This window comes from Salmo trutta, chromosome 22 (assembly GCF_901001165.1).
Source record: "Salmo trutta chromosome 22, fSalTru1.1, whole genome shotgun sequence".
Taxonomy (NCBI): Eukaryota; Metazoa; Chordata; class Actinopteri; order Salmoniformes; family Salmonidae; genus Salmo; species Salmo trutta.
The window spans coordinates 14,291,789-14,319,204 of NC_042978.1; the positions used below are offsets into that span (position 1 = coordinate 14,291,789).

At 43.3% G+C, this 27,416-nt stretch overlaps 2 protein-coding genes across 4 annotated transcripts; both read left to right on the top strand.

Annotated features, from left to right (window-relative positions):
- Positions 1-2,556: 2,556 nt before the first annotated feature.
- Positions 2,557-11,874, top strand: malt2 (MALT paracaspase 2). 2 transcript variants are annotated; one of them, XM_029706774.1, is made up of 17 exons: positions 2,557-3,076; positions 4,180-4,342; positions 4,605-4,771; positions 4,909-5,039; positions 5,564-5,714; positions 5,894-6,081; positions 6,268-6,364; positions 6,570-6,614; positions 6,731-6,772; positions 6,939-7,142; positions 7,260-7,437; positions 7,551-7,625; positions 7,714-7,841; positions 7,975-8,124; positions 8,333-8,490; positions 10,499-10,633; positions 10,873-11,874. In XM_029706774.1, the coding sequence occupies exons 2-17, from the start codon at positions 4,206-4,208 to the stop codon at positions 11,329-11,331; spliced, it is 2,445 nt and encodes an 814-aa protein (XP_029562634.1). In that variant the 5' UTR covers positions 2,557-3,076; positions 4,180-4,205; the 3' UTR covers positions 11,332-11,874. The 2 variants fall into 2 exon arrangements, with proteins under 2 accessions (XP_029562634.1, XP_029562635.1); XM_029706775.1 differs by having other exon boundaries at positions 4,195-4,342.
- Positions 11,875-13,861: 1,987 nt separating this feature from the next.
- LOC115158160 (scaffold attachment factor B2) lies at positions 13,862-26,759 on the top strand. Of its 2 annotated transcripts, XM_029706776.1 has the most exons (18): positions 13,862-14,163; positions 14,779-14,869; positions 15,018-15,082; positions 15,178-15,405; positions 15,664-15,709; positions 16,496-16,901; positions 17,253-17,299; positions 17,444-17,553; positions 17,713-17,862; positions 21,370-21,455; positions 21,556-21,688; positions 21,797-21,939; positions 22,100-22,420; positions 22,640-22,777; positions 23,047-23,089; positions 24,707-24,789; positions 24,891-24,983; positions 25,116-26,759. In XM_029706776.1, the coding sequence occupies exons 1-18, from the start codon at positions 13,999-14,001 to the stop codon at positions 25,222-25,224; spliced, it is 2,457 nt and encodes an 818-aa protein (XP_029562636.1). In that variant the 5' UTR covers positions 13,862-13,998; the 3' UTR covers positions 25,225-26,759. The 2 variants fall into 2 exon arrangements, with proteins under 2 accessions (XP_029562636.1, XP_029562637.1); XM_029706777.1 differs by lacking the exon at positions 22,640-22,777.
- Positions 26,760-27,416: the final 657 nt, after the last annotated feature.

Genomic DNA, 27,416 nt, shown 5'->3' on the forward strand with positions numbered 1-27,416 from the left:
CATTGGCAAACTTCAGACGGGCATGTATATGTGCTTTCTTGAGAAGGGGGACCTTGCGGGCGCTGCAGGATTTCAGTCCTTCATGGCGTAGTGTGTTACCAATTGTTTTCTTGGTGACTATGGTCCCAGCTGCCTTGAGATCATTGACAAGATCCTCCCGTGTAGTTCTGGGCTGATTCCTCACCGTTCTCATGATCATTGCAACTCCACGAGGTGAGATCTTGCATGGAGCCCCAGGCCGAGGGATATTGACAGTTCTTTTGTGTTTCTTCCATTTGCGAATAATCGCACCAACTGTTGTCACCTTCTCACCAAGCTGCTTGGCGATGGTCTTGTAGCCCATTCCAGCCTTGTGTAGGTCTACAATCTTGTCCCTGACATCCTTGGAGAGCTCTTTGGTCTTGGCCATGGTGGAGAGTTTGGAATCTGATTGATTGCTTCTGTGGACAGGTGTCTTTTATACAGGTAACAAACTGAGATTAGGAGCACTCCCTTTAAGAGTGTGCTAATCTCAGCTCGTTACCTGTATAAAAGACACCTGGGAGCCAGAAATCTTTCTGATTGAGAGGGGGTCAAATACATATTTCCCTCAATACAAATCAATTTATAACATTTTTGACATGCGTTTTTCTGGATTTTTGTTGTTGTTATTCTGTCTATCACAGTTCAAATAAACCTACCATTAAAATTATAGACTGATAATTTCTTTGTCAGTGGGCAAACGTACAAAATCAGCAGCGGATCAAATACTTTTTTTTCCCTCACTGTATGGTGAGTCCAAAAAAAATGTTTTGTTTAAGCCACACGCCCACACACACAGACTGAAATCTGTACCATGGACAGCTACATGACATTTAGCAACATTGATTGGACTAAATTGTTTTGGGTATATTTGAAGTTTGTTTTCAGTGTATTAAACTAAGCATGTATAGCCTTGTTCATTTGATGACGTTTAAATGTTTAAGTGTAAATGGTGCTGGAATAGCAGAGGCAGTGCTCCTGTTGTTTTTATGCTGACTTGTAGTAACTGGTTTTAAATCAGTAGTTGTTTAGTAAACGGTTGAAAACATGAACTTGCTTGACCATGCTGCAGGTGAAATAACTGTTACATGCAATATTTGCTTTGTGGACTTCACCAGACAGATGTTGCTCTCTGGTTTTGTGATTAAACAAAGGTGTAGTTGAATTTATTCTGCCACTGTGGCTTCCCAGGTAGCACAAAACGTCTGGCCCACATCTGGTCTGATTCCGACATGCCAGATCTAAAACTGCTGGCCCGGGTCTGGCAGCCGGATCCTGCCCTGAGTCATTCGGCCAGATCTGGCAGCCTGAACTGAGCCAAAGCTTCCATTTTAGGGCCAGAATCTTCCCAGCAATGGCCCAAATCCACTTGATTCGGATTTGGATCAGTTTTGGCTTTGTTCTCGACAGTTTACAAGATCCAGAAAATTATATTGTATTTTGTCAGGATGTATCGATGTTTACACATAGGCTATAGCCTATTTTTCTATGGCTGGTGGCCTCACTAAACACACGTTTCATTTGTAAATTATGTCTGAGTGTTGGAGTGTGCCCCTTGCTATCAGTACATTTAAATAACAAAACATTTTTGCTGTCTGGTTCGTTTACTATAAGGAATTTGAAATGATTTATGCTTAAGTATATTTTAGCAATTACATTTACTTTTGATACTTAAGCATATTTTAAACCAAATACTTTTAGACTTACTCAAGTAGTATTTACCTGGTGACTTTCACTTTTACTTGAGTCATCATCGGTTCCTCTTTTTGTGTTGTCTGTTGTATTTTTCCTTTTACTCGACTATGACAATTTGCAACTTTTTCCACCACTGGTCGTGGATCATGTATCCCAAGTCATCCTATAATTAACATTTCCACAAGCATATGCCTTAAAATCGCTAATGCCATTATATTAAGCCAGGATTGGCCGAATGACTGAACTTAATAGAATTGTGAGTGGGGTTCGAAAAAAAATCTGTAGTAAAATCAAATTCATTTATAGTAGAGATTATCTAGGGTCATTCTCCATCGAATAGCTTAATAGGCCGATTTTTTGCTTGCAAATGACCTAGCAAATTCGAGGTGAAATTATTACATTCATTTGTTTTTTTATATTATTCCATCACCTGCCGAATAAAAAATCTCATATGGCCCTACTTCTGAAAAAGTTAGATATGCTGAGCAAACAACGCAATTATCACAGGTTGTAATATGACATTTTTTGTGTCTTGGCGTCGCTGTTGATTTTAAACATGCACCGCTGCTGCTAGAGACCTGAAAAAATATGGCCTTGTTTATTCTCGTCACCTTTTGAGATCTACTTATTTCGTGCAAGATTTTGTGTGTAGATGGTGAATATCAATTTTTTTTTGTGTGTGTGTGTGGATTTTGTGTGTGTGTGTGACTGTTGCCTACTTGTTGTCACGGCCTTATTGTATTTCACGGTGACGTATGAATGAATGGGTTGTAGAACAAACAACGCAATTATCATAACAGGTTGTAATAGCTTTTTTTTATTGGTTTTGCTTTCTCAGTGATTTTACACATGAACTGCTAGTGTTTCTGCAACGTGATGGAGTTGTCTCTTTTGCTGATAGTTCCAAACTTCTCTCTGATACATATTTCCACTGACGCTGAGTTTTGGTATGATTCTATTGGCGTAGGGAAGGTGAAAGTAAACTTGAGGGGGAACATGGTTGCTTTCATGCAAATACAAGGGACAACACAAAAAGAGGAACCGATGTGAAATGAGAAACAAGACATTGTTCAACCAATTGTGAGAGTTGATTCACACCGAGACGAGATTGGCAAAACGGACAACTGTAGTTCCGAAATATATGATTATTGATAGAGATTTCTGAACTAGATGAGAGCGGTCGGTTTGTCTCTTCTTCCACTGAAAACTATTGAACGGCTTCTTGTCTCATCGAAAACATCGTCGGAATCGGTAAAGAGGCAGGCGTTTGTAAGTTTTGAGATAAAGATACTGTAGTCTCGTTTAAGTGGACGAAGAAATTCATCTCAGGTTATTCCGGAAGCAGCTGAATCGAACGCAGGTAAATGGATGCGCTTTCAGTCACTCACTTAAGTGAGCAATACATTCGGATAAATAGGCTATAGCAGTTGACCGATATTTAGGCCTATTCGTTATGTTGTAATGTGCTTGTTTAATTGTTATAGCTTTTAACTAGGCTACGTACAATCCAATCATACAAATCTTTTTTCACACGCTTTGTATACTGCCAGTCACTGTAAGCATCAGCAAGTGAAAGTTGTAACCATAGCATTAAGAATTAGAATACTAGAATGGACATGAACTTGACCAAAATGATCAGCCATTTTGGTCAAGTTGGTCAACCATGGTTTGCCAGTGCTGTGATTTAGATATTGTGTAAAATAATGTATTTGAACAATTTATCTGCACTGTATGTTTGTTAGCTAGCTATAGCAAGCCAGTTTTCGAGGAATGATTCCATTAATTGGACAAATGAACTGCTAATATTCCAACATTCCATTCAAACAATGCAATCAATCCACAGCCTAGCGGACTAAACTCCACTTCCTCTATCCATGGCCATACACTGGCTGAAATTAATTGATGACAGGACTTAGACAAGGTGTAAATGCAACAAGTACTCATATTGTATCATATAATGGCACTCACAGCTTTACAAGAAAATGGAGACATTTCTGGTCTGTTTACATATATTTTAGAGGCTATTTATAAAGAAAATGGGTATAAAACCTGTATAAACTGTATGTATAATTATATGACAATATTTTGTTGACAATAATTATATTACACAATTTCTAAAATATCACATGCCTTACTTTTATTTTCCCTGTATAAGTAAAATCAGGATTATGCCTCTACTGCCATTCATTCCAATTAGACTTTGGATTTTTCCCTGACCAATATGGCTGCCATTTTCATCCCATTCTGGAACTTTGACGATCTATGACATAGCCCTTCTAGTAATTTAACAGGATATCTATGGTTGGAACAATGTGTCTTCTGTAGTGTGTTCTGTCATCACAGCCACTCAAGGCGTAACTGGCACGCTTGACTCTGGATGACCACTGTTACAAGTTTATTCCAAAATGTTTTGAGAACTAAGGTCAATAACCATTAGCTGTTTCTATTCTTCCCTACAAAAAACAATATTGTTTGAAGACAGACTAGAGATGGGTGACTGGAATCTCAGCATTGGGACTTTGAGTGAAGGAGCTCAGAGCAGGTTAGCTGACATGCTGGATAATGCCAAATGTGGATGGAGACAACTTGCCAATGTTGTCACTGAGGAACCTCGATTCCGCTGCAGGTGAGACTTTGAAATGAAACACTCAATGTTAATAGCATTGTCTCATAATCATTAGAGCTATGATGTTGATAACTGAGTCCGTACCCCATATTCTTTACAGAATAATCTGTCATCTATACCGAATGATAACACTCAATCTGTAACTTTTTTTTTAACGGTGATGTTGTGAAGCTGTGGAGTCTTAACGATGGTATAAAGCCATACAGAGAGAATGTCGATGTTTAGCCTGACCTGTTAGTGGTTTGTCACCATTTATTGACAGTGAGAATGAGATGACCAGCTGTTCGCTCCAGGTGCTCAGCCCAACAGGCAGCCCCAGCCGTTACCTCCTAGAGAGGCTGTCTGAGCGCTCCTGCACCCTGGCCTTCCTGCTGCACTGCCTGAAGAAGATGGAGCACCATGAAGCTGCGCAGTACCTCACTGCTAACGGTCAGTCTTAACCTCTGCCTGCCTGTCTCTCGCTCTCTGAAATATATATTATTTGCTCCATTTTAGCAACACTACAGGTGTCCTCTGTCACCTTACTTGGTACCTCAGTCACTGTGCGTGTGTATATGTGTGTGTAGTGATGGAGCGGTTTCAGATCACAGTGCAGCCCCAGGCCCAGCATGCTACAGAGGGAGGCAGGGTGGTGCTGGTCTGTAAGGCCATTGGTCCTGCTGCTATGGGCTACCAATGGTTCAGAGGCAAAGAAGAGGTCAGTCCATTGCATATTACAGTGATTATACGCTGAGCATACAAAACATTAAGAACACCTTCTCTTTCCCTGACAGATTGACCAGGTGAACCCAGGTGAAGCTATGATCCCTTATTTATGTCACTTGTTAAATACACTTCAATCAGTGTAGGTGAAGGGGAGGAGACAGGTTAAAGAAGGATTTTTATGCCTTGAGATAATTGAGACATGGATTGTGTGGGTGTGCCATTCAGACAGTGAATGGGCAATACAAAAGATTTAAGTGCCTTTGAACGGGGTATGTAGTAGGTGCCAGGCGCACCCGTTTGTGTCAAGAACTGCAACGCTGCTAGGTTATTCACGCAAAACAGTTTCCAGTCTGTATCAAGAATGGTCCACCACCCAAAGGACATCCAGCCAACTTGTGCACCCTCCACCCCTTAAACAACTCAATATTAGGAAAGTGTTCCTAATGTTTGGTATACTCACTGTGTGCCCACATACAGTGTAAAGTGTATGAGTGAGATAATGTATTCTCTCTTTAGGTGCTGGGTGGAAGTGGTCCAGAGCTGGTCCTTTGCCCTTTAACCCCAACCCACCAGGGACACTACATTTGCCGGGTCAACCATGGAGAGAACTTCATCTTCTCCCAGTGGGCACATGTCCGCATTGTCAGGTCAGCTGGCTCCAGCACAGGTAACTCAATTCAACTATATTTTCCAATATTGTTCAATCAGTAGAACTAATGTAGTCAATGCAACGATGGTATTAGAAGATCGTCTTGGCATTTAGGCTCTGCCCTTCCTGAATTCATCACATTGACTTCACCTTGCATTATGGTGTCATAACCATTGGGCCCCTTGGTTGTGTTTCAGGTGTCAGTAGCAGCTTCTTCCCCCCCTCAGTGAGTGGAGTGCGTATTGTCCGTCAGCCCCGGCCCCAGGTAGTAGCTGAGGGGGACTCCTTGTGTCTGGACTGCTTTGCTGAGGCCAACCCTCCTCCTCAGTACCAGTGGTACCACAATAAACAATCAATGCCAACAGGCAAGATAAGCACCCTGAGGGTCAGTGCCGTTTTGGGTCCCCTGAATATATGATTACTTACCTTTTTTTTTAAACTCTATGTTTAAAAAGCCCGTATCATAATTATAGTTCCAATTATGTCAGACATCTTGGACTTGTATGTGTCTGTTCATTGGCTGTTTATGATTGCCATATTTGGGGTTGTTATGTGTCGTGGTTGTCTGCAGATACTGTGTGTGACCACAGCAGACAGAGGAATGTACAGCTGCAGGGTGTTCAACCTGTACCATGAGGTGTGGAGCGACCAGGTCCATGTCAAAATAGGTGAGTGTTGCACCTGCAATGACTGTATTGTCTGTTATTTCTGTTCTGTGGTCAGAATTTTACGATGTGTTTTGTATGTTTCCTTTTTAGTGTTGGCTTAGTTGTGAGGATTCGTGCAGAAGTGGTTCTATGAATGTGTTTTGATTGTCCCGGAAAGCACATGACACAGTGCTTTGACTGACTTCCTTGTTTGTGGTTTTTGTAGACCCTGGTTCCTCCATTGATGCCTCCTGGGATGAAATAGACGCTGGTACAGACATCATAGTATTTTAACCACCTTCACTGTTTTTCTACTCCGTGTTGCACTAATGTTTTTGGGTGGTATTGTGATTAATTCATAACAATGTTATAAACAATGTTTTACAGCTGCCACACCTAGCCCTGCCAGGCAGATAAGTAAATTATATGGTAAGTGCAGTAAACAACATAGCCATCTAAAAGAAGATGCAGTGTTGAAAAAAGCTTTAGAAACATAAATGACTGTATATGATTGTCCATTTTGAATAACATTAATAACAGAATGTTTCTATGTACCCTTTTTCCTCATACCTCAATTTCCTCTTGTTTGTCAAAGCCACGGACAAGGTGGCTCTTCTGATGGGCAACATGAATTACCTGCACCACAGGCCTCTGCGAGCGCCCATGGCTGACGTGCACGAGATGACCAACCTGCTGCGCCAGCTGGACTTCAAGGTGGTTTCTCTGCTGGACCTCAACTGGCAGGAGATGCACAGCGCTGTAACTGAGTTCCTACTGCTGCTCGACCGCGGAGTCTATGGTCAGTTTAGTTACTATAAGAAATCATAGTAGTTAAATAGTAATATTATTTGCATTGTCCAGCTGTGTCTGATAGTGCCTATCCCTTTCCCGTTCCTCCTCTCCCGTCATTTTCCAGGGCTTCTGTACTTTGCGGGTCATGGTTATGAGAACTATGGGAACAGTTTCATGGTGCCCATTGATGCCCCGGCTTCTTATACCTCAGAGAACTGCCTGTGGGTGCAGGATGTGCTACAAAGGATGCAGGAGCGAGAGACGAGCCTCAATGTATTTCTATTGGACATGTGTCGCAAAAGGTACAGTTCTCAGCATCAACTATGTGATTGGGCTCTATGATAATGTAATAATGATATTGCTGTTATGATGTTGTAAATTAATTCATATCTGTACTAAACTTGTACTGTTTTAGAAACTTGAACGACGGCGTCCCCCCACAGCCAGGGCAACTGAAAGTGACCGCAAACATAGTGTTTGGTTATGCCACGTGAGTTGCTTCTCTGCCACTTTAAAGTACCTCTTTCACTCATACACGTATCACAGAATGTGTTATATTAATCTCTGATTATGTCTAGGTGTGTGGATGCAGAGGCCTTTGAGGTGAACAAAGACGACCTGTCCAATGGAATCTTCATCAATTTCCTCAAACAGAGAGTCATGGAGGACGAGAAGGTCACTGTCATGCTGGACAGGGTGGCCGAAGGTATGACTAATGAAGTTTAAAAAAAAAAAACGAAAACATATTTGGAAGTATTGTGACACTTGATATCGTGAATATCAATCTTTACAAATGACTGTTAATGTAGTTTGTCTTTTTTGTTCATGTATCTGTACAGACATGGGTCGGTGTGAGATCACACGAGGGCGGCAGGCTCTAGAGTTACGCAGTAATCTTTCTGAGCGACGTGCACTCACTGACCGCATCCAGAGCTCTGGCTGCCCAGAGACCACCTCGGCACGCAACCTGCAGTGGGCCATAGCACATGGTGAGACCTTTGGCTTATTCACCATGCATTTTTCAATCAAGGTACATTAGTGGAGTGACTGACTGGGTTTTGAACCCAGGTCATATGTGTTACATTATCCCTCTGAGCTAAATCCAATGCATTAGCTCCGGGAGCTGATATGCGTTTTCTGGTAGACCTAAGCAAGCACCCATGACGGCTTCAAAAAGCATTAGCTGTCTCTTTCCAGTTCTTCCAAAGAGCCGTAACCTGCAGTTTGACTGTGGCGTGACGGTGCAGCTGGGCTTCGCAGCAGAATTCTCCAACATCATGATCATCTACACCCGAATATTGGAGAACCCCAAGGACATTGCGTCTTGCTCGGCCCATCTCACAGACTTCACTGAGGTTAGCTTCTCCATTGTCACAATGTCTTAATATGTTCAATAGTCTTCAACTGCAGCACAGTCAGGGTTGGTAACTCCTTATTAAACGTTTCACAGTAATAAACTCATCAAAAAAATAAATGTCCCTTTTTCAGGACCCTGTCTTTCAAAGATAATTCGTAAAAATCCAAATAACTTCACAGATCTTCATAGTAAAGGGTTTAAACACTGTTTCCCATGCTTGTTCAATGAACCATAAACAATTAATGAACATGCACCTGTGGAACGGTCATTAAGACACTAACAGCTTACAGACGGTAGGCAATTAAGGTCACAGTTATGAAAACTTAGGACATTAAAGAGGCCTTTCTACTGACTCTGAAAAACAGAAAAAGAAAGATACCCAGGTCCCTGCTCATCTGCGTGAACGTGCCTTGGGCATGCTGCAAGGAGGCATGAGGACTGCAGATGTGGCCAGGGCAATAAATTGCAATTCCGTACTGTGAGGCGCCTGAGACAGAGCTACAGGGAGACAGGACGGACAGCTGATCGTCCTCGCAGTGGCAGACCACGTGTAACAACACCTGCACAGGATCGGTACATCCAAACATCACACCTGCGGGACAGGTACAGGATGGCAACAACAACTGCCCGAGTAACACCAGGAACGAACAATCCCTCCATCAGTGCTCAGACTGTTCGCAATAGGCTGAGAGAGGCTGGACTAAGGGCTTGTAGGCCTGTTGTAAGGCAGGTCCTCACCAGACATCACTGGCAACAACATCGCCTATGGGCCCAAAGGCACCGTCACTGGACCACAGGTCTGACAAAAAGTGCTCTTCACTGACGAGTCGCGGTTTTGTCTCACCGGGGGTGACGGTAGGCTTTGTGTTTATCGTTGAAGGAATGAGCGTTACACAGAGGCCTTTACTCTGGAGCAGGATCGATTTGGAGGTGGAGGGTCCGTCATGGTCTGGGGCGGTGTGTCACAGCATCATCGGACTGAGTTTGTTGTCATTACAGGCAATCTCAACGCTGTGCGTTACAGGGAAGACATCCTCCTCCCTCATGTGGTACTCTTCCTGCAGGCTCATCCTGACATGACCCTCCAGCATGACAATGCCACCAGCCATACTGCTCATTCTGTGCGTGATTTCCTGCAAGACAGGAATGTCAGTGTTCTGCCATGGCCAGCGAAGAGCCCGGATTTCAATATCATTGAGAATGTCTGGGACCTGTTGGATTGGAGGGTGAGGGCTAGGGACATTCCCCCCAGAAATGTCCGGGAACTTGCAGGTGCCTTGGTGGAAGAGTGGGGTAACATCTCACAGCAAGCAGCAAGAACGGGAAAATCTGGTGCAGTCCATGAGGAGGAAATGCACTGCAGTACTTAATGCAGTTGGGTTGCCACACTAGATACTGACTGTTACTTTTGATTTTGACCCCGCTTTGTTCAGGGACACATTATTCCATTTATGTTAGTCACATGTCTGTGGAACTTGTTCAGTGTCACGCCCTGAGCATAGTGAGCCCACGGGGTTCTCTAAGGTGTTTTCGGTCAGGGTGTGACTAGGGGGGGTTCTATGTATTCTATTTCTGTGTTGGTGTGTGTGTATGGTTCCCAATTGGAGGCAGCTGAATATTGTTGCCTCTAATTGGGGATCATACTTAGTGTGTCCCTTTTCCCACCTGCGTTGTGGGATATTGTTTTGTTTAGTGCCTATGTGCGCTACGTACTGCACGTTCATTAATTCTTTGTTGTTTTGAGGTTTCACTGTAATAAATATGTGGAACTCTACTCACGCTTCGCCTTGGTCCGATTATTTATATAACGAACGTGACATTCAGTTTATGTCTCAGTTGTTGAATCTTGTTGTGTTCATACAAATATTGACACATGTAAAGTTTGCTGAAAGTAAACGCAGTTGACAGTGAGAGGACCTTTCTTTTTTTGCTGAGTTTCTGTTTCTGTCACGTGGACATGCAATCATACTTGTTCCTGTTTCCAATTGTGTTCTGTATGATGGCAGGGTTTGGATATGGATCTGAAGATGAGTAATCAGGAGAACCTCCTAGATGCAGGGAGTTTACTGCCAATGGAGATCCTCCTGCCTGCAGAGCTTCCAGGCCTCTACACCCGCCTGAAGGGACTGCAGAGACTTACGGTCAGGGTTCATTTTACACATTGACTCTCATGGGTGCTCCAAAACAGTGTTGGTATTCGAACTTTAAATCAGATATCTTTGTTACTAGTTTTGTTTGGGGATACGGGAGAGCCCAGAAACCCTGTAAGAACCTTGCTCAAGGTGATTGTGAATCCCTTCTCTGTGTAGGCCTATGAGTTATGTGACTATCACCATTTTCTGAGCTTTGACGCATCTGCCTTTGTTTGTTCTCATTACAGAAGGAGTTGACATTCACTGTGTGTCTTCAGTATAAGTATACAAACTTGGATGAGGAGGTCCATGAGAGGCAAACTGTCACTGTGGGAAAACCATTGGTATCCAAACTCAATCTCCACGAACCTCGGCTTCCCCGCTCCTACTCGGCCTCTTCCTCATTCGACCTTCACTCCTTCAGCCATTCCTCCTCCTTCCCAGAGGGCTTTGGGCCAAGCTTCCCTGCCTCAGAGACATCCTCCATTGGCTCAGCCTCCACCACCTGGTCATATTACTCACAGCCAGGACTGTCTGCCACCCCATCTTCTCCTGGGAAGTTAAATCTACCTGTGGAGGATGACAGTCCAGAGTTGTTTGATTCTGACCCCCCTCAGCCTCTCACCACAAGCAAAAGCCTGCCTCATGGTCAAGTAGAGGACCTCACATATCGGTTCAGTAACATGCACAACTTCCATTCATGTTAGTCATGTCAATTTGCAGAATAGTAAGCCGTGCAACCCGTTGTGTTTTGTCTACAGACCTACACATTAACTTATAGTGCAACTTACTTTACAACAAATTGATCCCATGACCTGCATTGTTTATATGTTAAAGAATATGTAGAGAGAAACTGATGTAATCTCATTTTTTTTAGCTCATGTAATGGGTGTTTGTCTTAATGTTATGAAAATATAGTGCCTTAAAGCATAACCATTTGGGCATGCTGTTAATACATTTCTTTCACATCTTTCACATGGTGGATTTAACTTTTTTTTTGTTTAACAGACATTAATAACTTATTAAAATGTGTTTGAACATTTTGATTCTGGCCCCTCAAATAGTGTACACAAAAGACAACTCATTTAGGCTGGGATATGTTTATTATCCTGTCATAGCCTTTATATCCAGGCCTTTGCAGTGTAAGACATGTCAAATGTTTGGACATGTAAAAAGTGTCTGCAGAAGGAAGGAGCTGAGATGTGGAACGTGTGGGGGAAAATCCGTTTGATAGAGACTGTATAGCAGAAGAGAATTGCAAAGGAATAAAGTGTTGTAACTGTGGAATGCCCAAATATGGTGGAAGAGGTGGAGGTGGCCAAAATCAGGGCAGTTCAGTCCGTCTTTTATGCGGAAGGTGCTATAAAGGGTAGAAATAGCAAAAGGTCCGACACAGCAACAAGCAGTGATGCCTGCGTGTCACCTGCAGGATCCAGACATTCTTCAAGTAAAGAAAGTGGACTTTGTGTCATTTATAGCAATGGTGCTAAATGGAACTGCAGAAGTAAAAATAAGTCAAGAAAGATCGACATTGATTCTGCAGCTGAACTCTTTCAAGGATTAAAGGATTTTACATCTGAGGAGTTGCCTTCGGAAAGTATTCAGACCCCTTGACTTTTTCCACATTTTCTTAGGTTACAACCTTAATCTAAAATGGATTAAATCGTTTTTTTCCCTCCATCAATCTACACACAATAACCCATAATGTCAAAGCAAAAACTGGTTAAGAAATGTTTGCTAATTGATAAAAAATTAAAAACATCACATTTACATTTACATAAGTATTCAGACCTTTTAATCAATACTTTATTGAATATCCTTTGGCAGTGATTACAGCCTTGATTCTTCTTGGGTATGACACTACAAGCTTGGCACACCTGTATTTGGGGAGTTTCTCCCATTCTTCTCTGCAGATCCTCTCAAGCTCTGTCAGGTTGGATGGGGAGCGTCGCTGCACAGCTATTTTCAGGTCTCTCCAGAGATGTTCGATCGGGTTCAAGTCCGGGCTCTGGCTGGTCCACTCAAGGACATTTAGAGACTTGTCCCGAAGGAACTCCTGCGTTGTCTTGGCAGTATGTCCAGCCAGCCTCACAACCGCAGACCACGTGTTTGGCGTCGTGTGTGTGTGTGTGTGTGTGTGTGTGTGTGTGTGTAACCGATGTGAAATGGCTAGTTAGTTAGCGGTGGTGCGCGCTAATAGCGTTTCAATCAGTGACGTCACTCGCTCTGAGACTTGAAGTAGGGTTTCCCCTTGCGTCGCAAGGGCCGTGGCTCTTGTGGCGCGATGGGTAACGTTGCTTCGGTGGGTGTCAGTTGTTGATGTGTGCAAGGGTCCCTGGTTCGAGCCCGGGTTGGGGCGAAGAGAGGGACGGAACCTACACTGTTACATGTGCATTTTATCAATGGCAATTTGAATGCACAGAGATACTGTGACGAGATCCTGAGGCCCATTGTTGTACAATTCATCCACCCCCATCACCTCATGTTTCAGCATGATAAAGCATGGCCCCATGTCGCAAGGATCTGTACACAATCACTGGAAGCCGGAAGCTGAAATCCACTGGAAGCCGTTTCTTCCATGGCCTGCATACTCACCAGACATGTCACACATTGAGTATGTTTGGGATGCTCTGGGTAGACGTGTATGACAGCGTGTTCCAGTTCCCGCCAATATCCGGCAACTTCGCACAGCCATTGAAGAGGAGTGGGACAACATTCCACAGGCCACAATCAACAGCCTGATCATCTCTCTGTGAAGGAGACGTGTCGTGCTGCATAAGGCAAATGGTGGTCACACTGGTTTTCTGATTCACACCGCTACTTTTTTAAAGGTATCTGTGACCAACGGATGTATATCTGTATTCCCAGTCATGTGAAATTAATAGATTAGTCCTAATGAATTTATTTCCATTGACTGATTTCCTTATGTGAACTGTAACTCAGTAAAATCTTAGACATTGTACTTTTTTTTTTTTCGTTCATATTTTTGTTCAGTGTGTTCAGGGAAAATTAACACGAATCCACACAAACTACGCAATATATATTTTGTATTTATTTATTTATTTGTAGTTTGTGTGGAGTCATGTATATTTTCGCTTCCCCTTATGGAATTTCCTTTTCTCTTGTATATTTTTTGCACCCCCGTTCAGTTGGAGGCGACAATACACCACCAATTCTGCGTGTAGCGCGACGTAAAACTCAAAGAAGAAGAACAAGCGAACACTGCCCCTTTTCACGAACTGTTTTCAGATGACATATGCGCAGTGGAGTTCCCTGTTCATAGTGCGCCATTTTGTGACAGTAGGCCGCTTGTTTCGTGCAAGAGATTAGCTAACCTGTGCTTGCAAACAAAATAACGTTTTCTCAGTGTAATCATGGCTGAAAATTATTCGACGGGAGAAGCAGGGGGCGTTGAGATTCCTGAGGGAGCAATTCGTAAGTTGTCGGAGCTGAGAGTCATTGACTTGAAAGCAGAATTAAAAAGACGAAATCTGGACGCCACTGGCATTAAGAGTACGCTGACAGAGAGGCTGAAAAAGGTAACGTTAGCCATGCTAACTAGTAGCTAGTTAGATGTGCTTATGCATCATGATAATTCACAAATGAGCTGGAACCAGTGTCACGTCATTAGTTAGTTAGTTGCATGATGTATATAACCACTAGGATTTTCTAGCTAACTAAGATTTATATTTCAAATAAATGAAGCTAACGTCAGCTAGCCATGGCCTTGCGTAGCCGAACGGCAAGGCCTTTGTGAGCGGGCGGTGATAGCCACATGGTGCCCTTCCCAAACCTCTCCTCCGGCACCCCCGCTCCGTATTCTAGAACTAGCTAGTTTAGCATACATGATTCAACAAATGAAAGCCTTAGTGATTAGTTGGCCATTTGAATCAGATGTGTTAGTACTAAAATGCATCGAATAGGTTTAATACTCGTAGGCACTGGAGGAGAGGTTAAAGAAACACAGCTCCAAGGCCTGCAAGTTAGCTTGTCAGATGTTTGTGTAAGTGATAATGTTCACCAACTAACACTGTTTTGTAGTTGGCCACACAGCCGTTTGTTTGATAATAGTAGAGTTGGCTAAACTGAAACCAGATTTAACGTAGTTAGCTAGCCAGGTAACTATAATCATTCCTTATGTAATTTCCCAACAGGCGATTGAAGAAGAGGGTGGGAACCCAGATGAGATGGTGGTTGTTCTCGATGCAACTCCTAAGGCAGCACTGGCTAAACGGACCTCCAAAGGTATGTTTAGGGAGTGAGAGCAAGGTCATAATTAAGCAATGTCTTGGAGTAAATTGATATTAGGGACTTAAATAAAAAAAATATGACCCCACTTTTCTCCCCAATTTTGTGGTCTTTAATTGCGATCCAATTACGATCTTGTCTGCAGGGAAAAGACAGGAGAACGATGAATCAGAGGACTGCACCATTGAGGAAGATTCGGGTGATGGCCAGGTGAGCATCTACCACCGTTTTTATCTAACGCAATCACTATGCACTCCCTGGATAACAATCTATTAATAAATTCACCTTCCGTAATTCCATTCAAGGATGACAACATGCAGGACATGGACATCCTGGATATGAATGTGCTTGATGAGGCCGAGAATGACAACAGTATGCCGGCAGAGGAGGAGTATGACACAGATGAAGTCCTGAACTCTCCGTCGGATGAAGTCAACCCCGAGATCCTGGCTGACGAAGGGGCCATGAACGAAGATGAACACAATGGAATCTCTGGCTCTCTTGAGCTGATGAGTGAAGCCAAACCTGAAGAGGTGAGACAAACTCGCTGCTGTTGTGGGAAAGTCATACCTAATCATTCCAATATTCTCCCACTTGTTTAAAAAAAAAAAAAAATTAGGCGGCACAGCCGTAATTAGCAGACATTTAAGAGAAGGAAGAGTTAAAGTTGAAATAAAATGCAGGCGCATTTCATAATCATTTGTGTTTAGTTGGAAGGAAAACAGACTGTAAAACCCCATTTGTGCTAGGAGCCATGTTACACTAGATACATTTTCCTTTTATTCCTTTAGGTTCAAGAGAAGGATCCGAAGCCCAAAGACTCAAAGGAAGAAATAGGTACTGTTGAAAAGGGGTTGGAAGTTGATATGAATGCACACTATCTTTTTGCAGTGTTAAATCCGGTATGCAAGTCGTTCTAGATTAACATTCTTGCCTGTGGTTGGTCAGGAAGGGACTGGAAATCCAAAGATAATTGCTGACTGTGTGTTGATGCTTGTTAACTGGAATTGCTAAACACTGATATATGAATCTGTCTGTTTTGGGCACCCTCCTATTATTAAAACAGAACTGGTTAACAATCTGAAGCACAAAGCCAGTAATTAAAGGTTTAGTTGTTGCAGTTAGCACGCAGTGTTTTTAGCTTGCCACGCAAAGACCAAGAAGAGAAGACTGAGGCCCATCATTTGAAACCGACCATTCAAAAGCCTTTTTAGGACTCTGACTAATATTCTCACTGGAGATGAGACTAATGGACTTGTTATACAAACCAAAAGAATTCTGAATTCGCTGTCACTTACCAGATTATGGACACTCATGAAGTCAGCAATTGCATGAAGATGGACCTTCATGGAGCCTCTGCTGATCTTTTGGCTTTCTTCAGATCAGATCTTTTTCTGCCTAGGGATCAGGTGAACTGAAATGGTCGACTTGAATGAGGAGTTAGGCTGCTTGGTCAGTCTCTTTGGTTTTTCCAGTCTCTTGTTACGTGTGTATCTGTGTATACGTAGTTCAATGACAGCGGAGGGCCACGTCCTTTTCCAGCCTTGCCAGTTCCACGTTAACCATTGCTGTGTTTCAGAAGTAATTAAACTCTGTGCCATTCTATTCCTGTTAAATCCGTAGAAACTGATAAAGTAGCCGGGTCTTGTTTATCTGAGCCGCTAAATGAAGAGCGCCAGGAGCCACCGACAGAAGATCAAGCCACCATCGGGGACAAGGTCAATGTTGCCGAGGAAGACAATTTGGAGCCTGAACTGTCGACTAGCGACATGGACGTTGCTAAGCTAACTGCGAGTGAAACGAAAGACACTGGCGACACACAAAATGTCCCCGACGAGGCAGATGACGCTGAAAGCGAGAGCGCTCAGGCTGTTAGCGTAAGCGAGCAGGGCGCGGGTGAAACCGAAAGCGCTGTTGATTCGGAAATGGTCTCTAAGGCTGAGGGTGAGGAGAAGACTGAAGAGAATGCTGCAGAATCAACGACAGTGAAAGAGTCCTCTTCTGTTGAGGGTGATGATCAGAAAAAGAGGTTTGTTGTTTTCTGTCTACTAGAACAATGGCTATCTCTGTTGCATTGGGTCCTTTTTTAGCAAGTTTTGGTGCTCTTCTGGATGTAAAATGGTCTGCATTTGTGTCAAGTTATCATTTTGTCATTTCCCACCCCTACCTCACCTCTTTACCTTCATAAAGTAATGTATTGGGAGTTTCTTTGGCCATGTAAGGCTGCCTTGTAACATTGACACCCACCCAAATCACTGTAGTGTTGTATATGCTGGGGTAATTACTATGTGCACAGGGTAAGTATGATTCATCTGGATGAGCCCCCTCCCCCAGGTCTTCTCACTTCCAGATATTAATTGTGTGTTCTCTTTGTCTTTAGTTCTGATGAGGAAAAAGGTAGCAAGCCTGACTCAAAAGATGAAAAGGGTAAGTGTAAACATTGTTCATTCTGTAATTGTGATGTATCCATTGTGGGAAATTGCAAAATACTTGCTCACACCTGAATGAGGTGCTGAATCAGCTCTGTTGAATGTCTGTACATTTGGCTCATGTTTGTCTGTGTTCTGAAAGGCCCTGCAGGTAGTGCTCCAGCTAGTAGTGGCAGAAACCTGTGGGTTAGCGGCCTCTCCTCCAACACCAGAGCAACTGATCTAAAGACTCTGTTCAGCAAGCACGGAAAGGTCAGTATCCTGAGGAAAAAAATAAGCACTTTTTTGGTACATGTTCATGCAAGAATGTAATTGAGCAAGATGTAGGTGTGAAATGGTACTGTACTTTTGGACCCCACACACTTTCCCTGCTCATGAATTAAGTGTTCTATCCTTCTGTCTCAACATCAGGTTGTTGGAGCTAAAGTGGTGACTAACGCCCGGAGCCCCGGGGCTCGCTGCTACGGTTTTGTCACCATGTGTTCCACAGAGGAGACCACCAAGTGTATCAGCCACCTGAACAGGACCGAGCTCCACGGTAGAATGATCACTGTGGAGAGGGTGAGGGTCATTATCTACCATCTTCAATGTCAGTGGCCTCTTAGTTCACTGCTCTCAACCTGTAGTTTTGTCAAATGTATGGGATGCCTTCATTCAGATAAGTGAGGCTTGACCATGCCAACCTGCATGCATTTTGCGTGCCATGTACGCCATTTGAGGTCAAAATAAGCTTGAATGAAAAACTCCCCTAAAATAGGCTTCTAGTTGGCACATTGTGGTTTTTGACTTAATAGGGATAGGCATCCCGCTAGCGGTACACCTGGGAACAACATTCGGATAAATCGAAAGGCACGCAAATCAAATAAATAATCGTAATATTAAACATTCATGAACATTCAAGTGTCTTATATCATTTAAAAGCTTAAATTCTTGTTAATCTAACTGCGTTGTCCGATTTACAATAGGCGTTTACAGCGACGGCATTCAATAGACTGACATCTAGTGGAAGCCATAGGAATTGCAATCTGGGAGCCAGAATTACATAGGACCCATAGCTTTCCATTGTAAAAGCCTGGGACTTCAAACATTCTGGTTGGTTTTTCTTTGGATTTTTGCCTGCCATATCAATTCTGTTATAGTCTCAGACATTATTTTAACAGTTTAACCAACTTCAAAGTGTTTTCTATCCAATACTACCAACTATATGCTTATCCTGGCTTCTGGGCCTGAGGAACAGGCAGTTTACTTTGGGCACGTCAGTCAGGCGGAAATTCAGGAAACTAGACCCTAACCCTAACAAGTTCAACTGTCTAAAGTTGGAGCTGAGCCAATCAGATGATTTGGGCAAGGATAAAATGATCTCTAGAGCTCCACTCCGGCCTGCCCTGTAGTCTTATTAATACTAAACTCAGCAAAAAAAAGAAACGTCCCTTTTTCAGGACCCTGCCTTTCAAAGATAATTCATAAAAATCCAAATAACTTCAGATCTTCATTGTAAAGGGTTTAAACACTGTTTCCCATGCTTGTTCAATGAACCATGAACATGCACCTGTGGAATGGTCGTTAAGACAATAACAGCTTAGATGGTAGGCAATTAAGGTCACAGTTATGAAAACTTAGGACCCTAAAGAGGCCTTTCTACGGACTCTGAAAACACCAAAATAAAGATGCCCAGGGTCCCTGCTCATCTGGATGAACGTGCTATAGGCATGCTGCAAGGAGGCATGAGGACTGCAGAAATGGACAGGGCAATAAATTGCAATGTCCGTACTGTGAGATGCCTAAGACAGGGAGACAGGACGGACAGCTGGTTGTCCTCGCAGTGGCAGACCATGTGTAACACCTGCACAGGATAAGTACATCTGAACACCACACCTGCGGGACAGGTACAGGATGGCAACAACTGCCCGAGTTACACCAGGAACGCACAATCCCTCCATCAGTGCTCAGACTGTTCGCAATAGGCTGAGAGGCTGGACTGAGGGCTTGTAGGCCTGAAAGGCAGGTCCTCACCAGACATCACTGGCAACAACGTCGCCTATGGGCACAAACCCACCGTCGCTGGACCAGACAGGACTAGCAAAAAGTGCTCTTCACTGACGAGTCGAAGGTTTGTCTCACCAGGGGTGATGTTCGGATTCGCGTTTATCGTCGAAGGAATGAGCGTTACACCGAGGCCTGTACTCTGGAGTGGGATGGATTTGGAGGTGGAGGGTCCGTCATGGTCTGGGGCGTTGTCACACCATTATCGGACTGCGCTTGCAGGCAATCTCAACGCTGTGCGTTACAGGGATGACATCCTCCCTCATGTGGTACCCTTTCTGCAGGCTCATCCTGACTTAACTCTCCAGCATGACAATGCCACCAGCCATACTGCTCATTCTGTGCGTGATTTCCTACAAGACAGGAATGTCAGTGTTCTGCCATGGCCAGCGAAGAGCCTGGATTTTAATCCTGTTGAGCACTTCTGGGACCTGTTGGATCAGAGTGTGGGGGCTAGGGCCATTCCCCTGAAAACAGCTCATGTAGGCCGTTGTTTCATATTCCAAATAGCCTACATCAAGCTAGATTACTACATTGCATCCAGTAATTGAATTATTCTGGATTCTCTCCACAAATTAAATGTAAGTTGATTCAAGTTTACATTTTCACTAGACTATACACATACAATGACAAATTTGAATAAATAATACCTCAATTTCATTGACCACTTCAATTTCATGAGGACTTCTATGTTGGCTACAATGTTTCATTTAAAACCCTATTCGGACGGGACAAGTATTATTAGAGAACGTTGGTTATTTATTTATAACCCCAGAATGTCCGTTACTCCAGAGGACGATTCGGACAGGATTATTTTTTTCCCAAAATGCTCTCTAATTATTTTTCTCAATACATTGACAGTTATGACGGAAGCCTTGACGTTTTTTTTCTAGGCTTGTCCAGGCGACAACGGATTACACTGAAAGCTCACGTTTCTTTAAACCATACCAAACCATCTTTGCTATAGTGTCGTCATAATATTTGAATTGTGGAAGTGTGATCATTAGGATATTTTAGCAATCTGCAGTAGATATCCTAAATGCCCCCCAGCCTAAACAGCGCTGTTGTGGAAATTCCTACACAGGGACACTCAAAAGTCAATAAACAATGATTCATTTAGGATTGTCAGTGCACTGGAGAGGTTCTATTAAACTTGATGCGCCATTGTGAATGTCTGTCAGGAGCTCTAACGGGACAGTCCCGTTGAGTCCTTTTTTATATATGATAGACAAGTCATGTTTGCATGATTTTTAGCTTATTCGTTTAATGTTTGCTTCATTCATGTGACCGACCAGTGCTGGGTGCTGCATGTGACCGACCAATACTTCACAAGCTTCTGGGTGTACTGCCAAATTGCAGACACTGAACAAATCCTCACTATCAATCAGTCACTAGCATGAACACAGAAATTGGTTTATAGACGAGCACCAACATAACATTTTCCATCACAGTGCACTTTTTATCAAATCAGTTAATGATTTCTTGCTCAAACCACGAGCAATGCCTGTCAAACTCGAACATTTCACTCAAAACACAGGGATGCCAATTCGCAAAGGGCTAGTATTATCAGAGGTCATTATGGTTGGAAATATTACTCTCCTGCCATGGAAAATTTACTGACATGGCAGATTCGGACGTGACTGAAATGTTACTTTTTGTGCTTGTGCACATAATTACATTACCCGACCTCCCCCAGTAAAACTAATCCCATCTGAATAGGGCTTAAGAAAGTATACATTTAAATGTATTTCATTGTAAAAATGTGTACTTTTAAACATTTTCTAGTTAGCTACTGAAAAGCAGCCAATTACCAAGTACGCGTATGTCTATAGCATACCATTCCTGCTTAGGCAGTCTTCTGCCAACATCATTATTAGGCAAAAAAAGGTGCATTTGATGTGAGCAGTGTGGGATTTGCACGTGTACCGATGTGGGAGCCGGAGATGCTGCCACCCTGAAGTGGTACTCGTACAAAATCTTCATGGTTGGCAAGTCTGCTGTTTTATAATCCGACCTCTGTTCCAGGCTAAAAACGAGCCTGCTGGGAAGAAGCCTGCTGACAAGAGCGATGCTAAGTCTGGCACCGACAGGAGACACTCCTCAGACTCCAAGTAAGCTCTGAGAACGTCAATGTCGTTACACATTAAGCTATGTGCTTACTGTATGTCATCAGATACTAGATTCGTGTTTTTAACCATTTTCTCTATCCAGGTCCGATGCCAACAAGGACGAAATGGCTGAAGGTGAAGTCGGAAAAGATGGCAAACGTAATGAGAGGACAGTGGTGATGGACAAGTCCAAGGGAGAGCCTGTCATCAGCGTGAAAGCCAAAAGCAAAGACCGGGTAAGCTACCCAAATGCTGACATCTATGCTCCATCTATTGAACTTTCACCTCAAACTTTTGTTGTAAAAATGGTTACACTACAAGAGCTTTTGTCTTGTTCAAAACAGAGTACCAAGAGTCGCGACCGCAAGTCCCCAAGCAAAGAGAAGGACATCCTGTCGTTTGACCAGATCAAGGAGCAGCGTGAGCGGGAGAGACGGAGGCAGCGTGAGAGGGAGGTCAGGGAGGTGGACAGACGCAGGCACTCTGGGTGAGGAGTTGCTATAGCTGCACGACATTTCACCTCAATGCTAAGAATGAAGCCAGCTTGTACACTGTTAGCTTGTTACAGCAGTTAGAATCCTTTGAAAAGAGACTGGTCATTCAAAGTGATTCCATTAAATATCTCCTATGCTTTCTGTTTGGCCCAGGGAGCGCGGTAGTGGCCCAGACCGTGGCAGCGTGGACAACCGCACAGAGCGTGAGCGTATCCGCCTGTTCCGGGAGAAGGAGGAACGTGAGCGCCTCCTGCGGAAAAGAAACTGGCTGGAGGTGGAGAAGGAGCGGCTGAACTTTGACCGCATGGAGCGTGAGTTCCTGGAGCGCGAGCGTCAGCGCGTGGAGTACGAGCGCCGGCGTGAGCAGGAGAGGATCCAGCGGGAGAGGGATGAGCTCCGCAGGCAGCAGGAGCAGCTGCGCTTTGAGCAGGACCGCCGCCCCCTCAAGAGGCCCTACGCCGACTTGGACAACAGGTACACGCTTCATCCACGTCTGCGACTCTTTCACCCCTCTCCACAGCGTCAGTACCCCTGTTTGAGTTACCAGGTCTCTTATCATAGAATAGATGGCTGGATATGGCCACATAACAACCTCAGCCTTACTCTAGATCCTCAGTGTGCATGACTGTCATCTAAAGACGTGCATGGTTTGAGAATATTTTATTGCGACTGACAAAGACCTGCTGCTTGTAGGAAAGACGACTGGCAGGACAAGAGGCTGGCTATGGATGACCGCTATGGGGGGCGCTCAGACTTCGGTCGCCAGGAGCGCTACCAAGACATTGACCACAGGGACCGCGGTCGCTACCAGGACGATGCCGTCATTGACAGGTACAGAGTAGACTAAGGTTATTTGCAGTTAGCTGACACCAGCTGTCATGACTGTTTATGACATCTGTTATGTAGGTCTTATGATGGGGGGGCTTCAAATATTTTGCGCCTGTTTCTGCATCACTTCAATTGATGCTTATATTTACACTTATGTAAAAAGCAGTTTCAATGGCCAACTGCTTGTTGAATTTGTGGTTGTATGCCACACGTTTCGGTCAATAATCAATGTTTGTGTTTAGTAATGTTTAATAATGTAATCTTTCCTGTAGGAGGGACACTTCACGGGCTGTAGTTGCAGACAGGGATAGCACGGTAAGTCATGGCCTCATGCAGTCTACACACAATACCCCATAATGACAAAGCGAAAACAGGTTTTTAGATTTTTTTTTTCTCCACATTTTATATTAAAATATGTATGTGTGTGTGTATCGCTCTCTGCTATGAGACTTGAAATTAAGCTCAGGTGCATCCTGTTTCCATTGATCATCCTTGATGCTTCTACAATTTCATTGGAGTCCACCTGCGGTAAATTCAATTGATTGACTGTGATTTGGAAAGGCAATCCTGTCTATATAAGGTCCCACAGTTGACAGTGCATGTCAGAGCAAAAACCAAGCCATGAGGTTGAAGGAATTGTCCGTAGAGCTCCGGGACAGGATTGTGTCGGCACAGATCTGGGGAAGGGTACCAAATAATTTCTGCAGCATTGAAGGTCCCCAAGAACACAGTGGCCTCCATCTTCCATTTAAGAATGTTTAGAACCGCCAAGACTCTTCCTAGAGCTGGCCGCCTGGCCAAACTGAGCAATCGGGGGAGAAGGTCCTTGGTCAGGGAGGTGACCAATAACCCGATGGTCACTGACAGTGCTCTAGAGTTGCTCTATGGAGATGGGAGAATCTTCTGGCAAGACAACCATCTCTGCAGCACTCCACCAATCAGGCCTTTACGCTAGAGTGGCCAGACAGAAGCCGCTCCTCAGTAAAAGGAATTAGACAGCCTGCTTGGAGTTTGCCAAAAGGCACCTAAAGACTCTGACCATGAGGAACAAGATTCTCATGTCTGATGAAACCAATATTGAACTCTTTGGCCTGAATGCCAAGCTTCACTTCTGGAGGAAACCTGGCACCATCCCTACGGTGAAGCATGGTGGTGGCAGCATCATACTGTGGGGATGTTTTTCAACGGCAGGGACTGGGAAACTAGTCAGGATCGAGGGAAAGATTAACTGCACAAAGTACAGAGATCTTTGATGAAAACCTATTCCAGAGCGCTCAGGACCTCAGACTGGGGTGATGTTTCACTTTGCAACAGGACAACGACCCTAAGCACACAACCAAGACAACGCAGAAGTCGCTTCAGGACCAGTCTGAATATCCTTGAGTGACCCAGCCAGAGCCCGGACTTGAACTCTATCGACCATCTCTGGAGAGACATGAAAGTAGCTGTGCAGCAACATTCCCCATACAACCTGACAACACTTGATAGGCTCTACAGAGAAGAATGGGAGAAACTCCCCAAATACAGGTGTGCCAAGATTGTGGCGTCATACCCAAGACGACTCAAGGCTGTAATCGCTGCCAAATGTGCTTCAACAAAGTACTGAATAAAGGGTCTGAATATTTAGGTAAATGTGGTATTTCTGTATTTAATTTATCAATTAGCAAAAATGTCTAAACTGGTTTTTGCTTTGTCATTATGGGATATTGTGTAAAGATTCTCCCCCCAATTTAATCAATTGTAGAATAAGGCTGTAATGTAACATAATGTGGATAAAGTCAAGGTCTGAATACTTTCCCAAAGGCACTGTATGCTATTAGGCACCAATATGAGTTGTTGATCATGTCGTACCACTGTTTTACAGCATTTGGTGCCTTTTTAAAAAAAAATGTGATGCGATTCTTTTGGTTTTAATTGTGCTTCCCTCACCAGCACTTCTCGGACCGTACCGAGAGGCACGGGAGGGACACCTGGACCGCAGCAGGAAGTTATGACAAGCGTACTATTAATCCAAGGTTAGTTTGATTTTTAGATAGTTTTGTCAATTTGAATTTACCTCTCACCAGATGGATGCCAAGGTGTGCTTTGAGCTGCTCATCTCTGTCTTTTCTTTCAGGGAGGGCCGTGACTGGGACAGAACCTGGCAAACAGGTCGAGACGGGGGCATCCCAGGCCAAAGTCACATGGGGGCACGGGGAGGAATGGCAAGGTAAGCTCATATATATGGCAATATTGACTATGTTTTTGAGACATCTGCCCATGTAGGATTCGGACATGTGGGGCCAGTGTGAAATCCATCAGCAATTCTGGTCCTTATGGTGTCTTGTTTTCTGACCCCCAGTCGTGGAGGAGGCTACATGACAACAGGGACTTCCCAGTCCCTCTCTGGAGCTCTGAATCGTCAGAATCAGATGATGCAGGGTGGTGGGGCCTTCGGTCGCCGCTACTGAGGTCTGAACACCCTTGTTCCCAGTCACATGTTTAGATGTATTGTGAAACTGTCTGCAGCATGTATATTGCTCACAAAAGCTTTGTGAATTCGATGTTGCTTTTATAGACCCTTTGACTTTTCTTCCTCCTTTTAAAATTTAAGATTGCAATTGAATTTAACTGAACATCTGAGTTTTAAATGTCTGATCAGATCATTCATAGTTTTTTCACTCTGAATTTTTTTTTTTTAATAGAAAAATGATAAATTCTGTTCAATTTGTGTATTTTGAGTGTTTTGTATGTGGTTGAATCTTGGTAAGAAATGCTCAGGAATGCGTCTGCTTAAACTTGGTTGCGGAAAAGTACGAACACAATGGTTATGATTGCATTTCAGGCTTAATTTCAATTACTGTCAAATGTGGCATTGTCTTAGTGGTAATGTACAAAAATCTTTTAAGAATTTGTATGGATAATAGGAAACGATTAACCGCGTTTGATTCAACTGCAGCTGTACAATACCACCACTGGATGGCACCAGATGGCTATTTTTCTGTGAGATGAAAATGCTGCCTAATAAAGTTTTCTTTTTGCAGGCCAAGGGCAAACATTTTTATTTACTTTCTCATCATGATTGTTTTTAAGAGCAATGTTTTGCAATCAACTATTAATGCAGGTTTGGTTCGAGGTAGATATAACGCTCCACAAATCAAATAGAATTAGACCTAAGAGTTCGGAGCTCTTCATGCAACCAGAAAAATTATAAGTACATTAATCATCTTGCCCTAGTGAAATGTGTTGTGGGTATTTTCACCTACATACTTGTAGGCTACATGTTTGGAGCTTTACACTTTACTTTTTTTTTTTTACTATCTTTATTCATAATGAGCTTAAGAATGTGTTAAAATAACTTAATTCGTTTGGCATGATTGTTGTCTATCTACTCCATAGGGCCTAGGCCACACTGATGTAAACAGTTGTTTAAAATTTACATTTTGTTTAATCCACTTGATTTTCTCCTAGCCTACCAGCAGTTTTCCCTTCTAGCAGCCTACCATAATTTTTGGTGTCTAACTTGCCCAGCTCATATTAAAGATTAATCTTTGGTCCAGTCATAGAATTAGTATACTACAATAGACATGAACCTTAAGGTCAGCCATCTTGGTCAGGGAGTTGGACAGGCAAGAAGTACTGATATTGTATCATAATAGCGTTCAGTTTACCAAGAAAAACATTTAGACATTTACTGGCCGTTTGCATATTTGAGTCTATTCATATAGAAGTTGAATTTATAATGACAGTATTTTTGGTAGATGATTATTACAGTATCACACGCCTAACTTTTATTTTCCTGCATAAGTAAAATCAGGATTGTCTGTTTTTGGATTTCTCCCTGACCAATATGGTTGCCATTTTCACCACATTCTGGAATGTTGACGGTTAAAATTAGCTAGATAACCAACAACTGTAATGACGTATTTGAGAGACGAGTGCTCATTGTGAAAATGTATTTGTTTTCAATAAACATTGGAGACAATATAGTTTACATGTCAACAAATCTAAGCCAACCCTGTCTGTTTTGCCCGCGACGGTTTTGTTGCTAAACCACCAACCCATCTATGGGTCCAGTACTGTCTTCGTGCCCAATTCGCGCCACACACGTGATGGGTGTTGACAGAAAAACCTGACTTGCTAGCTAACGGATCCACCGCAAAGTGATTTCACATGGATTAAACAGTCAAACTATGATTATTTATCAAGCTAGCAATGTGAAATATAGTGAAATGCTAGCTAGCTTTATATTCTTTTGCTAGCTAGCCAGCTATACTGAACAAAAATTCAAACGCAAAAATTTAAAATAATTTACTCAGTTACAGTTCATATAAGGAAATCAGTCAATTGAAATAAATTCATTAGGCCCTAATCAATGGATTTCACATGACTGGGCAGGGGCTCAGCCATGGGTGGGCCTTGGAGAACATAGGCCTTCCCACTTGGCAGGTAGGCCCACCAATTGGGGAGCCAGGCCGACCCCCACTCAGACTATCCCACAGGTGAAAAAGCTGGATGTGGGGGTCCTGGGCTGACGTGGTTATACGTTGTCTGCGGTTGGTTTGCCGGTTGCACGTACTGACAAATTCTCTAAATCGACATTGGGAGGCAGTTTATGCTAGAGAATTGAACATTCAATTCTCTGGCAACAGCTCTGGTGGAC

Coding starts and splice junctions, on each gene's coding strand:
- malt2 (XM_029706774.1), top strand. CDS start 4,206: ATGGGTGACTGGAATCTCAGCATTGGGACTTTGAGTGAAGGAGCTCAG. Junction 7,438..7,550: donor TTGGACATGTGTCGCAAAAG/GTACAGTTCTCA, acceptor GTACTGTTTTAG/AAACTTGAACGACGGCGTCC. Junction 8,491..10,498: donor ATCTCACAGACTTCACTGAG/GTTAGCTTCTCC, acceptor GTATGATGGCAG/GGTTTGGATATGGATCTGAA.
- LOC115158160 (XM_029706776.1), top strand. CDS start 13,999: ATGGCTGAAAATTATTCGACGGGAGAAGCAGGGGGCGTTGAGATTCCT. Junction 14,164..14,778: donor TGACAGAGAGGCTGAAAAAG/GTAACGTTAGCC, acceptor ATTTCCCAACAG/GCGATTGAAGAAGAGGGTGG. Junction 15,083..15,177: donor AAGATTCGGGTGATGGCCAG/GTGAGCATCTAC, acceptor ATTCCATTCAAG/GATGACAACATGCAGGACAT.